The sequence below is a fragment of the Mobula hypostoma genome, chromosome X2 (genome assembly GCF_963921235.1).
Source record: "Mobula hypostoma chromosome X2, sMobHyp1.1, whole genome shotgun sequence".
Classification (NCBI taxonomy): domain Eukaryota; kingdom Metazoa; phylum Chordata; class Chondrichthyes; order Myliobatiformes; family Myliobatidae; genus Mobula; species Mobula hypostoma.
The window spans coordinates 26560919-26575919 of record NC_086129.1 but is presented as its reverse complement, the minus strand read 5'-3'; the positions used below and the strand labels follow the sequence as shown (position 1 = coordinate 26575919).

General features: G+C 41.9%; 1 protein-coding gene across 1 annotated transcript in view; it reads right to left on the bottom strand.

The window, feature by feature from the left end:
• LOC134340823 (V-set and immunoglobulin domain-containing protein 2-like) overlaps positions 1-10415 on the bottom strand; it is a 41608-nt gene extending 31193 nt beyond the window's left edge. Inside the window, exon 1 of the mRNA XM_063038374.1 lies at positions 10312-10415. Coding sequence (XP_062894444.1) covers positions 10312-10366 — 55 coding nt within the window. The 5' untranslated portion in view covers positions 10367-10415. The remainder of the gene's footprint in view (positions 1-10311) is intronic.
• Positions 10416-15001: the final 4586 nt, after the last annotated feature.

Below are 15001 nucleotides of genomic sequence, written 5' to 3'. Positions count from 1 at the left end.
ATTGGGAGACCGCTTTGCCGAGCACCTATGCTCCATCCACCAGAAAGAGCCTTTCCCTTTCTTCCATGGCCTTCTGTTCTCTCCTATCAGATTCCCCCTTCTCCAGCCCTTTATCTCTTTTAGCTATCAGCTTCCCAGCTCTTCACTTCACCCCCTCCCCCTCTCCCGGTTTCATCTGTCACCTGCCACCTTGTACTTCTTCCTTCAGTCCCCCACCTTCTTATTCTAACTTCTCATCCTTTTCCCCCAGTCCTGATGAAGGGTCTCGGCCCGAAATGTTGACTGCTTACTCTTTTGTGTGTGTCACTTGGATTTCCAGCATCTGCAAATGTTCTCGTCCTTCTTCACACCCACACTCCAAACACCAAAAATGAATATTAATCAGCATTGTCTCCTTTGCAATCAACTCCAGTTCACAGCTCCGGGAAAACTATTGTTCAAGGCTGCATTTTAAGTTCACTCTACAATCCACGTTCATGTCTGAAGATTTGTTGCTAGTGAGATTAATATTTTCTATATACCCTAACTCCAGAATACGCCCGAACAGGATCCATTGCTTAAAGGGGGGGCATTGACTGACTTAGCAGCATAATGTCAACTACATCCTTTTCACTCACCATCAGGTCATCATTTTGTAGTATTAGCCAGGTCAGCCTCCCCCCATTATTCAAGGATAGTTACCAGGAATCAGGCAAACAGACCTGATGAAGGATCTCAGCCCGAAACATCAACTGTTTACTCTTTGCCATAGATTTTGCCTGGCCTGCTGAGTTCCTCCAGCATTTTGTGTGTAAACACATATTCATCTACTTAATTACAAGATTCTCTAGTGCCAGGTATCAGACGATTAGATGGACCAATGATAAGGAGGGGAACCGGGCTCAAATTGAACACGAACATCAGCAAGCAACTAAGTGGGTAAACCATGTGTTGGCCTTTACAACAACAAAAAAGAGAACAAACATCATGATGTCTTGCTCTGGTTGGACCATATATGAAATTCTGTGAAAAGATCAGATCTCAGATTTAAATCCGGGTAGAGGAGTAAAGTAAATTTTCTCTGTCTTGTAATGCTGGGCTTATGAGGTACGGAGTGGTGAAGGCCTTTGGGCTAATACTGCCTAGCATGTAGATGACTGAGAATTGATTTTTTTTTCCCCTGACTGAGAATCCAGGAGTCACAGATTCAGAATAAGAAATTGGTCAGGACAGAGATGAAGAAAAATTTCTTCGCCAAGAGGGTGGTGAATCTTTGAAATCCTCCATCTAAGATGGCTTTGTAGGCTTAGATGCCTAGAATAATCAGAATTAGTAGCTTTTAGATGTTAAGGAAATCAAGGAATATTGCAGGAAATTGGCATTAAGATAACAGTCATCCATAAATGATGTAATAATCACAAAGTGTCTGTTTTAGGTTATTTAACATAGATATCACAGCAATTTGCCAGTTGCAAGAATCCACTGTTGTGCTTTCAGACTTCTAATGCCAAGCATTATTCCATTCCTTAGCAATGCTTACTCAGGTGAGCTCATGAATTTGTACTTAGTTTTCATCGAAGAACAGAGAGATGTCTATCCTTCCAAAAACATTCAAAAGCAGTAAAACATTGCCTTGTGAGAGTAAAATGGTTGAAAACATTCCTGGTTAAATTTATTTGATAGTTTATAGAAAGTATTTGCATAATCATTGTGTTTTTATATCATGAATTTGCAAGATCTGATGAAGAAAGTCCCTTGGTAAATGTTTTCTCTTCCTTCTCACACTGTGAACTATGCTCCACATTTACTGCCCATTCCTAGTTCAGTGACAGTGATTCTCTTGAAGCATTGGGGCTCTGGGTTACTACTTTCCAGAATTCCAACCCTTTTAGATAATATCACATCCAGATGAAAATGAATCCATTTAACTAGGCAAGTGGTAAATAGGAACAATCAAGTTAACTAATTATTTGAAAAGAATTTGTGGGAGGAAAGGAATTGTTGATATATCAGGTTGAAATGTTATTCTGATTCCCACTAACTGTGTTGTAAAACAGGTGATCAAACAGACTAGACCAGAGTAGATAGAAGCAGCCTTCATTCCTGAACTCTTGAATAATTAGTTTAGTGACCTGTCTCAATATCAGTATTTCTATACTGCATAAAAGTTCATGTGTTAAGATTATGAGAGTCCCGTGTATCAGCACAATCCAGATTTTTATTTGAACAGTGGAGACACTTAAAGATTGTAGATGCTAAAATCGGAAACAACACACAAACTGCTGGAGGAACAACATCTGTGGGGGATAAGGAATTGTCGGCGTTTCAGGTTAAAATCCTGCACTAGGACCAAGTGTGGAAAGGGAAGACAGCCAGTATAAAGAGGAGAGAGGTAGGGGTGAAAAAGGGCCAGTAGGTGATTAGTAGACAAAGGAGGGGTGAAGGATAATGGGCAGATGGAGCCAAGTAGGGTAGGGAGAGGAGTAGATTTGGGATTTGGAGGCAGGGAGTGAATGGTGGAAATAGGCAAGGTAGAAAAAAAAAGTGAGATGGAGCCAGGTGCAGGTACTGCACCCTCTCTTTCTGGTATCAGGTTCCAATTCCCTTTTTCTCCTTCTCTGTCTATCACTCACCAGCCTTTTGTGTCCAACTTCACCCCTCTCCCTCCCCTACCTCGCTCCATCTGCACATTACTCTTCTCCCTTCCTCAGTCCACCAATCACCAGCTCTGCTCCTTCTCATCAGTATCATCAGTCCACCTCCTCATTCTCAGTACAGATGCAGGGTCTTGACACGCAAAGTCAGCAGTTCCTTTCTCCCACAGATGTTGCCTGACCCACTGAGTTCCTCCAACAATATTTTTAATAGTATTTGCTTTGTACTGTAAGTGTGGGCACGTGGCCAAGTAGTTAAGGCATTGGACTAGCAACCTGAAGGTCGTGAGTTCAAGCTCCAGCCGAGGGAACGTGTTGTGTCCTTGAGCAAGGCATTTATCACACATTGCTCTGCGACGACACTGGTACCAAGCTGTATGGGTCCTAATGCCCTTCCATTGGACAACATTGGTGTCGTGGGGAGGGGAGACTTGCAGCATGGGCAACTGCTGGTCTTCCATACAACCTTGCCCCGCCTGCGCCCTGGAGAGTGAAGACTTTCCAGGTGCAGATCCATGGTCTCGCAAGACTAACGGATGCCTTTATTTATTTATTTGTACTGTAACCTCCTAAGTGCCTCTAACCTTCTGCTGAGCCAATTAATTCCCATAGCTTTATTCGTCTACATGAGTTTGATAACATAATAGATATTATATCATAGAGAGGCTGTGCAAGGAATTTGAGGCTTTGTGCCGATCTCTCTGTGATTTTACAACTGCTGAATCTGGTCTTATTCTTGGATCAGTTAATCTATGAATTTATAAATATCAATAAAATATGATCAAATTAATCATATGGAAATAGTAGTATTGAATTTCTTAGAGAAGTGGGGCTGTAATCTTAGAGATGCAGTGATGATGAATTTTGCTCCAAGTTTTTGCGTTCTTCAGTCCCCTCAGTTTTTCTCAGCCAACAAATATTCCGTGTCGCTCACTCATTGCTGTGAGCTCATTTCCTCACAGTTATATCAAATGACCTTCAGGACTAACATTGCAAGCTCACTTTACTGATAAGTATGTACATAAAGCTCTATTTATACAACAGAAGCATGTGACTAGTTCCAAATAGTGAACCCAACAATGATAGACTGTTAATCACTACACTCATTCCTTTCTCCTTTCACAAACAGAGCCTCCCTGCAAAGTCTTGCTAAAACTCAAGTACCACAGCTTGGTACGACAACGGTTCTGCCTGAGAGCACAAGGAAATGCACACAGTTATGGACATAGCTTAGCACGTCTTGAAAACCAGCATCCCCTCCGACACGGCTCACTGTCCCAGTAAAGAATTCAACATAATCAAAGACTCCCCCGCCCCCCCCATCCTGGGCATTCTCACCTTGCCCCTGCCTATCAGGCAGAAGATCAAAAAAAAGCTTGAAAGCATGAAACACAATGGTCAAGAACAGCTTCTATCCCACTATTGTAAGACTATTGAAAGGGCACCTTGTATGATAAAGTGGACGCTTGATCACATAGTCTACCTTGTCATGGCCTTATTCTCTGTCTGCTCTGCATTTTCTCTGTAACTATAAGGCTTTATCGTGCATTCTGTTACTGATGCCTTGGTGCATATGATAACAACTAACAAAGTTACCAATTTATCAAATTACCAAACCTGGATAAAGTTTTATAAAGTGCCATTCCCTGTAAGCTTAATTTGTCTTCCATATATTTCAGTGAAAAGGCACAAGGCTGCATTGCTACCTCAAGACTTTCAAATGGAATTGAGAACTGTGCAATAACCAGGAAGCTTCCTTGCCTCTACATACTGGATGGAAGCATCTAAAGAGTCTGAGGATGGTTGACCCTGCGATTCTGTCCTGAAGAACTTCTACAGGAATATTAGGCTGAGATACTGGCCTCCTACAACCACAACTATCTTCCCCTGTGCAAGTCTTCCAGAAGAAATTTCCACTGATTCCCAACACCTTGTAATTTATTGGATCTCCCTGGTGTCACGTTCACTCAAATTCTGCTTCTTTGTCATGGTCAACAGCTCCCTGTGCATCTTTTGAGACCACTTATACTTTACTCCACATCAAGGCTGAGCACTAGTGACATACAGAGTGTTACTTTCACTGTTAGTACAGTGAGATCCCTGCTGAAATTGTTTCACTATGTTTAGATGTAGCCCTCTGGTTAAGTATTGCTGTAAAGCAACTAAAGAGCAGAACCGCTTTCGAAATGAAGTGAATATGTTCTGCTCTCCTCGACAGGATGTGCCCCAGATCTGCCAGGCAAAGTTTATATAAGAATTATTTATAGCAGTTCTCATTAAGCAGTGATATTTCCAAACCTCAGGGTTTTAGTTAACCATCATCTTTAGCGCTTAGGTAAACAACTAATAATTTCAGGGTCCATTTATGGGTTAGCATAGTAAGATCCCCGATTCCCCAGGCTTAATTCAGAATCAGAAAGAGTGGGTCATGAAAGAGAATATGAAATCACTCATTGGGAATTCATATTCAATGATCTATCTTTACTTCAGTGACTGTGATTGTAAAGGAAATTGAGCTTTTGGCCAGGCTCAGGCTGAAAGCTGTCCAGGTCATAACTGAAGCTCAATAAAAAGCATATGTACGAAAACATGACATTCATTCAAATGTTCAGTGTACAGTGTAGCATACAAGTCTCCTGACACCATCCCTGCTAACACCTTGTAGCTCAATGAATGGATGCTCCCACCTCTATCCATCAACCACAGCCTATCTTAGGGCAAGCAGCAACAAGAGAGAAGGGAGACATTTACAAACACAACATCACACTTTTCTGAATGTTTTCTGAGAAAGTGGGGAGTTAAAGCTTCCTGGCAGCATGTGTTTGTTCATGTGTTTGAAAATGTAATAAAAATGAAAATGTTTGAAAAACTCAGCAGGCAGCATCCCTGAAGGGTGAAATGTCTAGGGACTGGAATGCAAAATGCACTGTTTTTAGTGCTACATGATCCAAAACTGATGTAACTCAAAGTGAGCTGTATTAGAGATTGCTTACTGAGGAAATGCACCAATGGGAATTGCACTGGGCATTTCAAGTCAAAATCCACAGACCCATATCCAACATTTTCCCAATGTCATGCATTCCATATGACGTATGACACATGACATATTGTGCTGTTGGAGCCTCTCCGAGATAAACTGGAACTCCTAGATGCAGAAGAATGACTGCTTACATCTGGACACTTTGCAAGGCAACTCCAAAACTCACAGGAGAGACATTCCCATACCTTCAAATATGCTTAGACTCTCCTAAATTTAGCAACAAACACATCTTCACGCACAAAATGCTGGAGGAACTCAGCAGGTCAAGCAGCATCTATGGAAATGAATAAACAGTTGCTGAGACCCTTCATCGGGACTGGAAAGGAAGGGAGAAGATGCCATAATAAGAAGGTGGGGCATGGGTAGGAGTTGGGGGGGGTGGGGGAATGAAGTAAGAAGATGGGAGGTGATAGGTGGAAAAGGTAAAGGGCTGGAGAAGAAGGAAGCTGATAGGAGAAGAGAGTGGTCCTTAGGAGAAAGGGAAGGGGAAGGGCATCAGGGAGATATGATAGGCTGTGAGGAGAAGAGACAAGAGAGAGATCAGAGTGGGGAACTGAAGAAGAGGCCAATGGAAGGGGGGATATTTTACCCGAAGCTAGAGAAATCAATGTTCGTGCCATCAGGTTGGAGGCTACCTATAAGAAGTATGAGGTTTTGTTTCTCCAACCTAAGAGTGGAGTGAATGCGCTCGACAGAGCAGTCCGCCAGTCTATGTTGGGTCTCACCAGTGTAGAGGAGGCTGCATCAAGAGCACCTGATACAATAGATGACACCAACAGATTCACAGGTGCATCTGGAAAGACTGTTTGGGGTTCTGAATGGAGGTGAGGGAGGAAGTGAATGGGCAGTTGGAGCACTTCTTCCATTTGCAGGGATAAGTGCCAGGAGGGAGATTAGTGGGAAGGAGCGAATGGTTAAGAGAAACGCAGAGGGAGTGATCCCTGTGGAAAGTGGAAAGTGGAGAGTGGAGGAGGTGGAGATGAAAATGTGTTTGGAGGTAGGGTCTTGTTGAAGATGGTGGAAATTATCTTCCCCCTTTCTTTCCAGTCCTGATGAAGGGTCTTGGCCCAAAATGTTGACTGTTTATTCATTTCCATAGATGCTGCCTGACCTGCTGAGTTCCTCCAGTATTTTGTGTGCATTGCTCTGGATTTCCAACATCTGTCAAATATCTTATGCTAAACAAAATATCTTGTAGGATTTAACAACTGAGGAACTCATTTAGTTGGTGGTATAGCCATTGACACTCCGCAAGAGAAGGACGACCCTTTCCTTCAACCTGGTGAAATGGTAACAGGACAAAGACTCTGTTATGGATGTCTTCTCTCATAATACTGGCAGTTTTATCATCAATAGAGGACACAATGTAAATAACCTTTCCTATTATGAGTCTGAAAGACTCATTTATGGATAGGAGCTTATGAAGACCAACTATCTATGGAGCAGAGTAGTGGGTAATGAAGTGTGTGTGTGAGAGAGATAGTACATTTACCTTGACATATCTAGCACAGCTGTGATATTTTACTTAATTTCTCACTCCATTTGTGCATCTTATTCATCAGCACTGCAACTTTTCTCTCAGAGAACACTGATTCTCCTCCTGTCTCTCAATGTTACTACTGAATGGTGATGTAGAGGGTGTGCCTTTAAGGACTGATTCCCTGTCTCTGAATACTGCAGTGTGTTGACAGCTGCAATCATTGGGAGCACTCCTTTGGGACTCCTGCAGGTCACAGTATTTGGCTGGACTCCCTGCTAAAGCTATTGTCCACTTGTTTGAAGCCAATTTCACAATTATTTTGGGGGACGTGATTTGGCATTCACAGGCTGTACAAAAGGCAAACCTCTATTTCAGCCAAAAGGGTTATTATTTCAGGTCTTTGACCTTTAATATAATTGGGGTGATTAAGAGTGCAGATTAAACGATTATCGGTCAATGAACACCCAAAATTATTGCATCTGGACTGATAATCTTGAGAATTTCACAATTTTCTTGTCTCCTCCCTCTCCTCACAATTCTGTTTCAAGACTTCTAAATGAACTTACTTGCCTTAAAGTTTCTTCCACTTTGGACATTTTACATAGAACAGAGAATCCGATGTTTTCATTAGTATTACATTCTGTTCTCTCTCTCCCTTCACTGTTCCAGATCGTGGAGGAAGCAAGCTCTCCTGTTGGCAACTAGAATGGGTAGGAAATTTGGGATCCAATCTATGCAGTGAGTTCAGGCACCTATTATCCTGATGAGCAATTTCAAACAAGATGAAGTTATGCTATCAGAATGATCATCTCTATCCTTACACCCTGGGTCAAGGCATAGTCTCACAAAAAATCTGAGCATGTGGATAGCCCCCGGAGCTGACCTGATCAAGTGAAGTTCTCCAGAGAAAGTAATGAAGGGAGTGAACTTGCTCAGATTTTCCCCACAACTTTAGCATACCATGTGACAATAATGGTTCTATTGAGTTACTGCTAAAATTATAACAATGCTTCAAGCAGATCTTTCAGTTTGATTGGCCTCTTTTTTTTTGAGAGTGGAGTCGTATGTTCAATTGGTTTGGTATTTTTCAAATTCAAAACTTTTCTTTCCTGCAATCCACATTTGTTCTTGGTTCCAAGCAATTACACAGCATCATACAAGGTGCTGATGGTGGGGTTCTAAATGAGGTGTGGATAAGAAGTTTATGTGAAGACAACAAGTGCAATCCCTTGAAATCTCAGAGTGCTTTCCTCTGTTTTACCCTAGCGCAGAAGTCACATTCAGTGACATTCCATGAGGAAACCTTGACCAGATTGGAGGGACTCAGGTTTGTTTAATGGCATTTTTTTTATATGGATGCTAGCAACTGAACCTGGATTTACTGACTATTGAACGTTAGGCGCAATGCCCATCAAATAGAACGCACAGAGATCGCTAGAGGGATAGGTTCAGTCAAAGGTTTCTGGTGGGGACTCTATGTTATTAATTGGGTCTAACATTAACCCTAACAGCTATTCACCAACACACACCCTAATAGCAAGGCTCGACCTAAACCTAAACACCAAATAATGTAGTCTTCATAGACATTATGGTGTCATTGTTAATCCAAGCCCGTGGCATCACCAGTAGTTATCTAGTTAAAGGAAAAGTGTAACATTCATGACATGTTACTGTCATATCAATGAGTTTACATGGAATCAGACTGAAATTATATCAGGCATCGATCAATCTATTCAATGCACTTTGTATTAATGTTTCATGTAATGAATGTAAATAAAACATACAAGAGAAAAAGAGCATCTAAACCATTTATCACCAATCACCTAATCCAACATTCAGAAAGATCATGACTGGCCCATCTTTCAGTGAAAAAGACTAATTACTTTTCTTTCTTATGGTACATGCATAAAAACAGAAATGTTTACAGCCCTTGGGTGGAAAATATCAAAGATTCACAAGCCATCGTAGAGAAATTTGACTGGCCCTTTACTTCAAAGTTGTGATTCTGATTTCTAACCTTCCCAACATCTATCCTTCCTTGTCCATCGAGAATTTTACACTTCAGTAGGATCTGCTCTCATTAATCTAAACTGTTAAGGACAAAACCTTGCTCCACACAATTGCAAAATAAATGAAATGTGATTTGTGTAAGATGGATAATATATGGGATATTTGATAAGCATGATTTATGTCATATGCTCTTTGTCTCATACATTTGAAAAATGAAATCCATGTTAGCACATCAGCATGATTCTGACAGTAATTTAAAACTAAATTTTGGAGCAACTGCTTTCACTATCAGAGAGAGGTGGCTGTAACCATGGCAACTCTCGTGGGTTCCATTCAAAATGCAATGACTTATAGGATAACTTATTTCTTCATTACAAAATGGAGGAAGTAAAATCAGATGGACGAGTACAGAAAGACAACCAAAATTCATAGGACAAAATAGCAAATTTAGGGCAGATTTCCTGAGAGATCATTTTGGAATCAAAGCAGAGCAGTAGAAAGAAGGACTCTGGTTTATTTTAAGTAATAGCTGGAAGCTGTTCTGGGGCAATGATTGTGTTGCCATCTGGAACAGTGAGGTCAGGTAAATCAGGATACTGCCGTCATCTAAACCTTCCATGTACTCCAATCATTAGCAAGGCTTAATCAACAGTGCTTATAAAAACCCCGCAGTTGCCCCACATTCATTTATTAAAACTCCCCAGGAGATAAAAGTCAAGCACATGAAACTACTGCCTGATTAAAACACACCTTCTTGTCGGTATCACTCTCCAACTGCCAGCTTACCGTCAATTAAAATTTGTGGGCATTAACCCCGGGCACACTAAAATACTTCCCCCAGATTGTTTCTTTAGATTCTCTTACTTTTACAGTGGAAGCAGAAAGAAGCCACAGCACATTGTAACATTGATAATGACCAATGGGACTACATCCCAAATGCCCAACACAGCAGACTGTAACACCAAGACTGACTAATGGGTCTGTGTGCAAGGCGCCCAACACAGAACAGTCCAACACAAATGCAAACTAATACATCTGCATCTGACTAAATGCCTGGCTGGTCTGTGGCACTCTTAGCTCTGCTTCACATCTCAACAACACTGTGACCTTGTTGCTTGAGACATCACAAGACCCCAAAAGCCACTCACCAAAATATGGAGTGAATATGAGAGAAGAGACGACGAGAGTAAGTCTCCACAGCATTCTGAGGGTATGTTTGATCTGATGAGGACCCGCTCGTAAGCCTTTCCTTCCCACGGCTGTCTAAGGCAAAAGAGTGTACGTGTTTTGTTCTGTGTTCATGGACTTTATCTCTCCCAGGCCCTGAGCAAACACTTCACTCAATGTTTTCATTAGTCTAACACAGTAGTCAAACAAATTGGAACCAATAGAGAAGCCAGTCATCTTCTCTCAGATTGGAGAACTTTCTATTTTAAGAAATTATGTATTTTTCACAGAAATCTTGATTGAAATTATCTCAAAACCTCTAAAAATATTTATCACTTGCAACTTGCAACTAACAAACACAACCTGGCTATAGTTTAAGCTGCTGGAATTATTGTTTATGTGACATGATTAATCTTTGTAAACAACAGAAGTGAGTGGAACTGAAACTCCTTCTTAGAACTGGGTAAAACCCTTCAGTGATTGCATTATCAGAGATCAAGTTGAGTTTCACTTCACCACATGGAAGGTCATGCATTTCTCTTCCATGAAGTAATCTAGTTAGCTGAAATGAAGCCAGAAAGTGCTAGAAACACTCAGCAGGTCAGGCAGCATTGTGGAAAGAGAAACAGTTAATGTTTCTGGTCGGGGACTGTTCATCAGTGTTAATTATTTCCATTTTTACAAATGCTGGGTGTTTCCAGCATTTTCTGGTTTTATTTTGGATTTCTAGTATCTGCATTTTTCAATTTGATATCTATTTATCTTGTGAATATTTTTCTATTTAAAACATAATAGGTTTAAAAGACCTGGCCACCACTTACTCCTTCCCAAAACTGCATATAAGAAAATCCTCAACACGTTCTCCACCTCTTTCCTGCACTCTTCTTTTCCCAAGCAACCCCATCCCAGAAAAAAAAAGTCCCTCTTTTGAGTGGTCTTGCTTTGACAGAGAGCCATTCACCCCTTACTCCTGAAGAAACTCTTTCTCCCCTTGTCAACCTCCTTCTTCGTACTTTAAGTGCAACTTCTATTTGTTCATTTGTTTGCTTGAAGGTTCAGTGCGTCATAGGCCCTTCTGACCCAATGAGCCCATGCAACCAATTACATCCATATGACCAATTAACCTACTAACCCATACATTTTTGGAATGTGGGAGGAAACTGAAACACTCAGAGGAAACTCATGTGGTCATGGGGAGAACGTACAAACTTCTCACAGAGAGTGGCAGCATTGGACCTGGGTCGTGCCAATGCCTATAGTCTCTTTTTCAATCATCTGTGAGTGGATGCTGAGGCTTCCATTCCATAGTTCACAAATGTAAAAACCCAGCAAGTTCTTGGTGTCTCCCTCTAGTCATGTCAAGTCATTAAGTCAAATGTATTGTCAACTGCACAAGAGCAGTAAGGTAGAGATGCAATGAAAAATTTGCTTGCAACAGCAACACAGGCACATAGGTACAGACAACACACAGAATATACATAAAATACATACATATATTATAAAAGACAGTGATGAGAATATAAAAAGGCTGTGCAAAAAACACCATCAGAAGCAAGTTCATAGTATTGCAAAAGGTGGCCTGTAGTGTTACATTGCATGAATATAATTCCCAGCTGTTCCCAGAAATAAGTCCTGGCTTGAACAGAGCAGCTTCTTGAAGCTTAAAGCAACATAGAGTGAATAAACTAAAGCCTTTCTTGCTCTCAGTTCAAAGAGTGGGGATTAGGGTACCTTCCAGAAGAGCCTGGAGTGTTCCTGTGTGAGATGGTTGCACTACTATAGGGTGATTAATCAACACCAAAACTACCTGGGCCTGAAACTCTGAACTGAGAAAGCCATGTTGAAGGTATGAAGCAGTATTCAACAGTGCGTGCGCTGTTTGCAAGGCCCAACAGCTGAAAATATCTAAAGCACATGCGGCCCAAGTTGTTCTGCAAATCCAATGGCTGAGGTGTTCAAAAGCAAGTGGAGGATACAGCAGCCCATCAGTGATCCGAAACGTGAGAAGACGTAGTTCACTCAGGTTCGCCAACTAAGTACATAAGGCATCGATTCCGTAAGACCATAAGATATTGGAGCAGAATTAGGCCATTTGGCCCATCATGGCTGGCCAACTGATCCAATTTTCCTCTCAGCCCCAATTTCTTGCCTTCTCCCCGTATCCCTTCATGTCCTGACCAATCAAGAACCTATCAACCTCTGCCTTAGATGTACATAAAGACTTGGCCTCCACAGTACTTGAGGCGAAGAATTCCACAGATTTACCACTCTCTGGCTAAAGAAATACCTCCTCATCTCCGTTCTAAAAGGATGTCCCTCTATTCTGAGACTGTGTCCTCTGGTCTTAGACTCTCCCATCATAGGAAACATCCTCTCCACATCCACTCTTTTCCCAGCAGTTTGGTGTCTTGAGCAACGGCTGACCAGAGATCGGGATTGACTGGCAAGAACAAATTAAAATAAGGCAGGACAAGCGAAGTGGCCTTTGTTGGAGTGACCACTGTTGGAACAGATTATGTTAGAGTGAGGATTTTGAGGCTTTAGCTGTTCAAGGCTTCAGTGAGAGAAGGCGAAAAAGCTTTAAGTAGATTCTTTTTTTTCCCAGTTTATTTGTTGTTTTCTTTTTTTATATTTGCAGGGTTAGAGCAGCAGGGATGCCAGGCAGGATAGTTAAATTCTCCTTTTGCGGGATGTTGGAAGGCAGGGAGACCTTCAGTTTCCCTGACAACCATACCTGCCAGAAGTGTATCCAGCTGCAGCTTCTAACAATCCACATTAAGGAGTTGGAGCTGGAACTGGATAAATTCTGGATCATTCAGGAGGCAGAGGTGGTGACAGATAGGTAATATAGAGAGGAAGTTACACCCATGGTGCAGAACAGGAGACTGAGTGACAGTCAGAAAGGGGAAAGGGGTTAAACAGCTCGTTGGGAGTGCTCCTGTAACCTTCCACCTCAACAACAGGTATACCGTTTTGGATACTGTTGGGGGTTTGGATAATCTAGCAGAGGAAAGTCACAGTGGTCAGGTCTCTGGCACAACATCTGGCTCTGTGACTCAGGAGGGAAGGGAGGAGAAGAGGCGAGCTGTGCTGATAGGGGATGCATTAGTTAGAGGAATAGAAAGAAGGTTTTGTGGACAAGAACGAGATTCCTGGATGATACGTTGCCTCCCAGGAGTCAGGGTCCAGCACATCTCAAATCGAATCCTGAGCATTCTTAAGTGGGAGGGTGAGCAGCCAGATGTCGTGGTCCATGCAGGTACCATTGACATAGGTCGGAAGAGGGACGAGGTTCTGCAAAGTGAGTTCAGGGAGTTAGGTGCTAAGTTAAAGGGCAGGACCTCCAAGGTTGTGATCTCAGAATTGCCACCCGTGCCACTTGTATTGAGGCTAGAAATAGGAAGATCATCCAGTTTAACACATGGCTAAGGAGTTGGTGTAAGAGAGAGGGCATTAGATTTTTAGATCATTGAGCTCTCTTCCAGGAAAGGTGGGACCTGAACAGAAGAGATGGCTTGCACCTGAATTGGAGGAGGACTGATATCTGAGCAGGAAGGTTTGCTAGTGCTACACGGGGTGGGGGGGATGTTTAAACTGGAGTTGCAGGGGTATGGGATTCAGAGCACCTGAACAGATAGTAGACAGGTTGTGGAGAAAGATGCTGTTAAGACCTCAGACAAAGCCAGGAATCAAAAGATCAAAAGGTTGAGCATGATGCGACTAATGTCCTGAGGTGCGTGCAATTCAATGCAAAAAGCATTGTAGGAAAGGCAGATGAACTCAGGGCATGGATCAACACGTGGAATTATGATATTGTAGGCACTAGTGATACCTAGTTGCAGGAGAGGCAGGACTGGCAGCTCAATAAACTGGGGTTCCACTGTTTTAGATGTGACAGAGTGGGAGAGATTAAAGTGGAAGAGGTGACATTACTAGTCAGGGAAAATGTAATAGCAGTGCTCAGTTGGGACAGACTGGAGAACTTACCTAGTGAGACTTGATGGGTGGATCTCAGTATGACCATGTTAATGGGGCTATATTGCAGACCACCCAATAGTCAGTGGGACTTAGAGGAACAGAATTGTAGAGAGATCACAGACTTGTAGAGAGATCACAGAAACATAAGGTTATGATTGTAGGAGATATTAATTTTTCAGATATTGACTGGGAATTCCAACCTGTAAAAGGACTAGATGGGATAGAGTTTGTCAAATGTGTTCAGAAAAATTTCCTTCATCAGTACATAGAAGTCCCAACAAGAGAGTGTGCGATACTGGATCTCCTATTAGGTAATGAGACAGGGCAGGTGACAGAAGTTTGTGTAGGGGACCACTTTGCATTTACCAATTGCAATTCATTTCAAAGTAAATATGGAAACACAGACCTCTAGTCTGTGGATTGATATCCTAAATTGGAGAAAGGCCAATTTTGATGGTATCAAAAAGGATCTGGCAAGAGTGGATTGGGGCAGGCTGTTTTCTGGCAAAGGTGTACTTGGTAAGTGAAAGGCCTTCAAAAGTAAAATCTTGAGAGTACAAAGCTTGTGTGTATCTGTCAGAATAAAAGCTAAAGATAACAAATTTAGGGAAGATTGGTTTCCAAGAGATATTGAAGCCCTGGTTAAAAAGAAATGGAGGTACACAGCAGGTATAGACAGATAGGAACAAATGA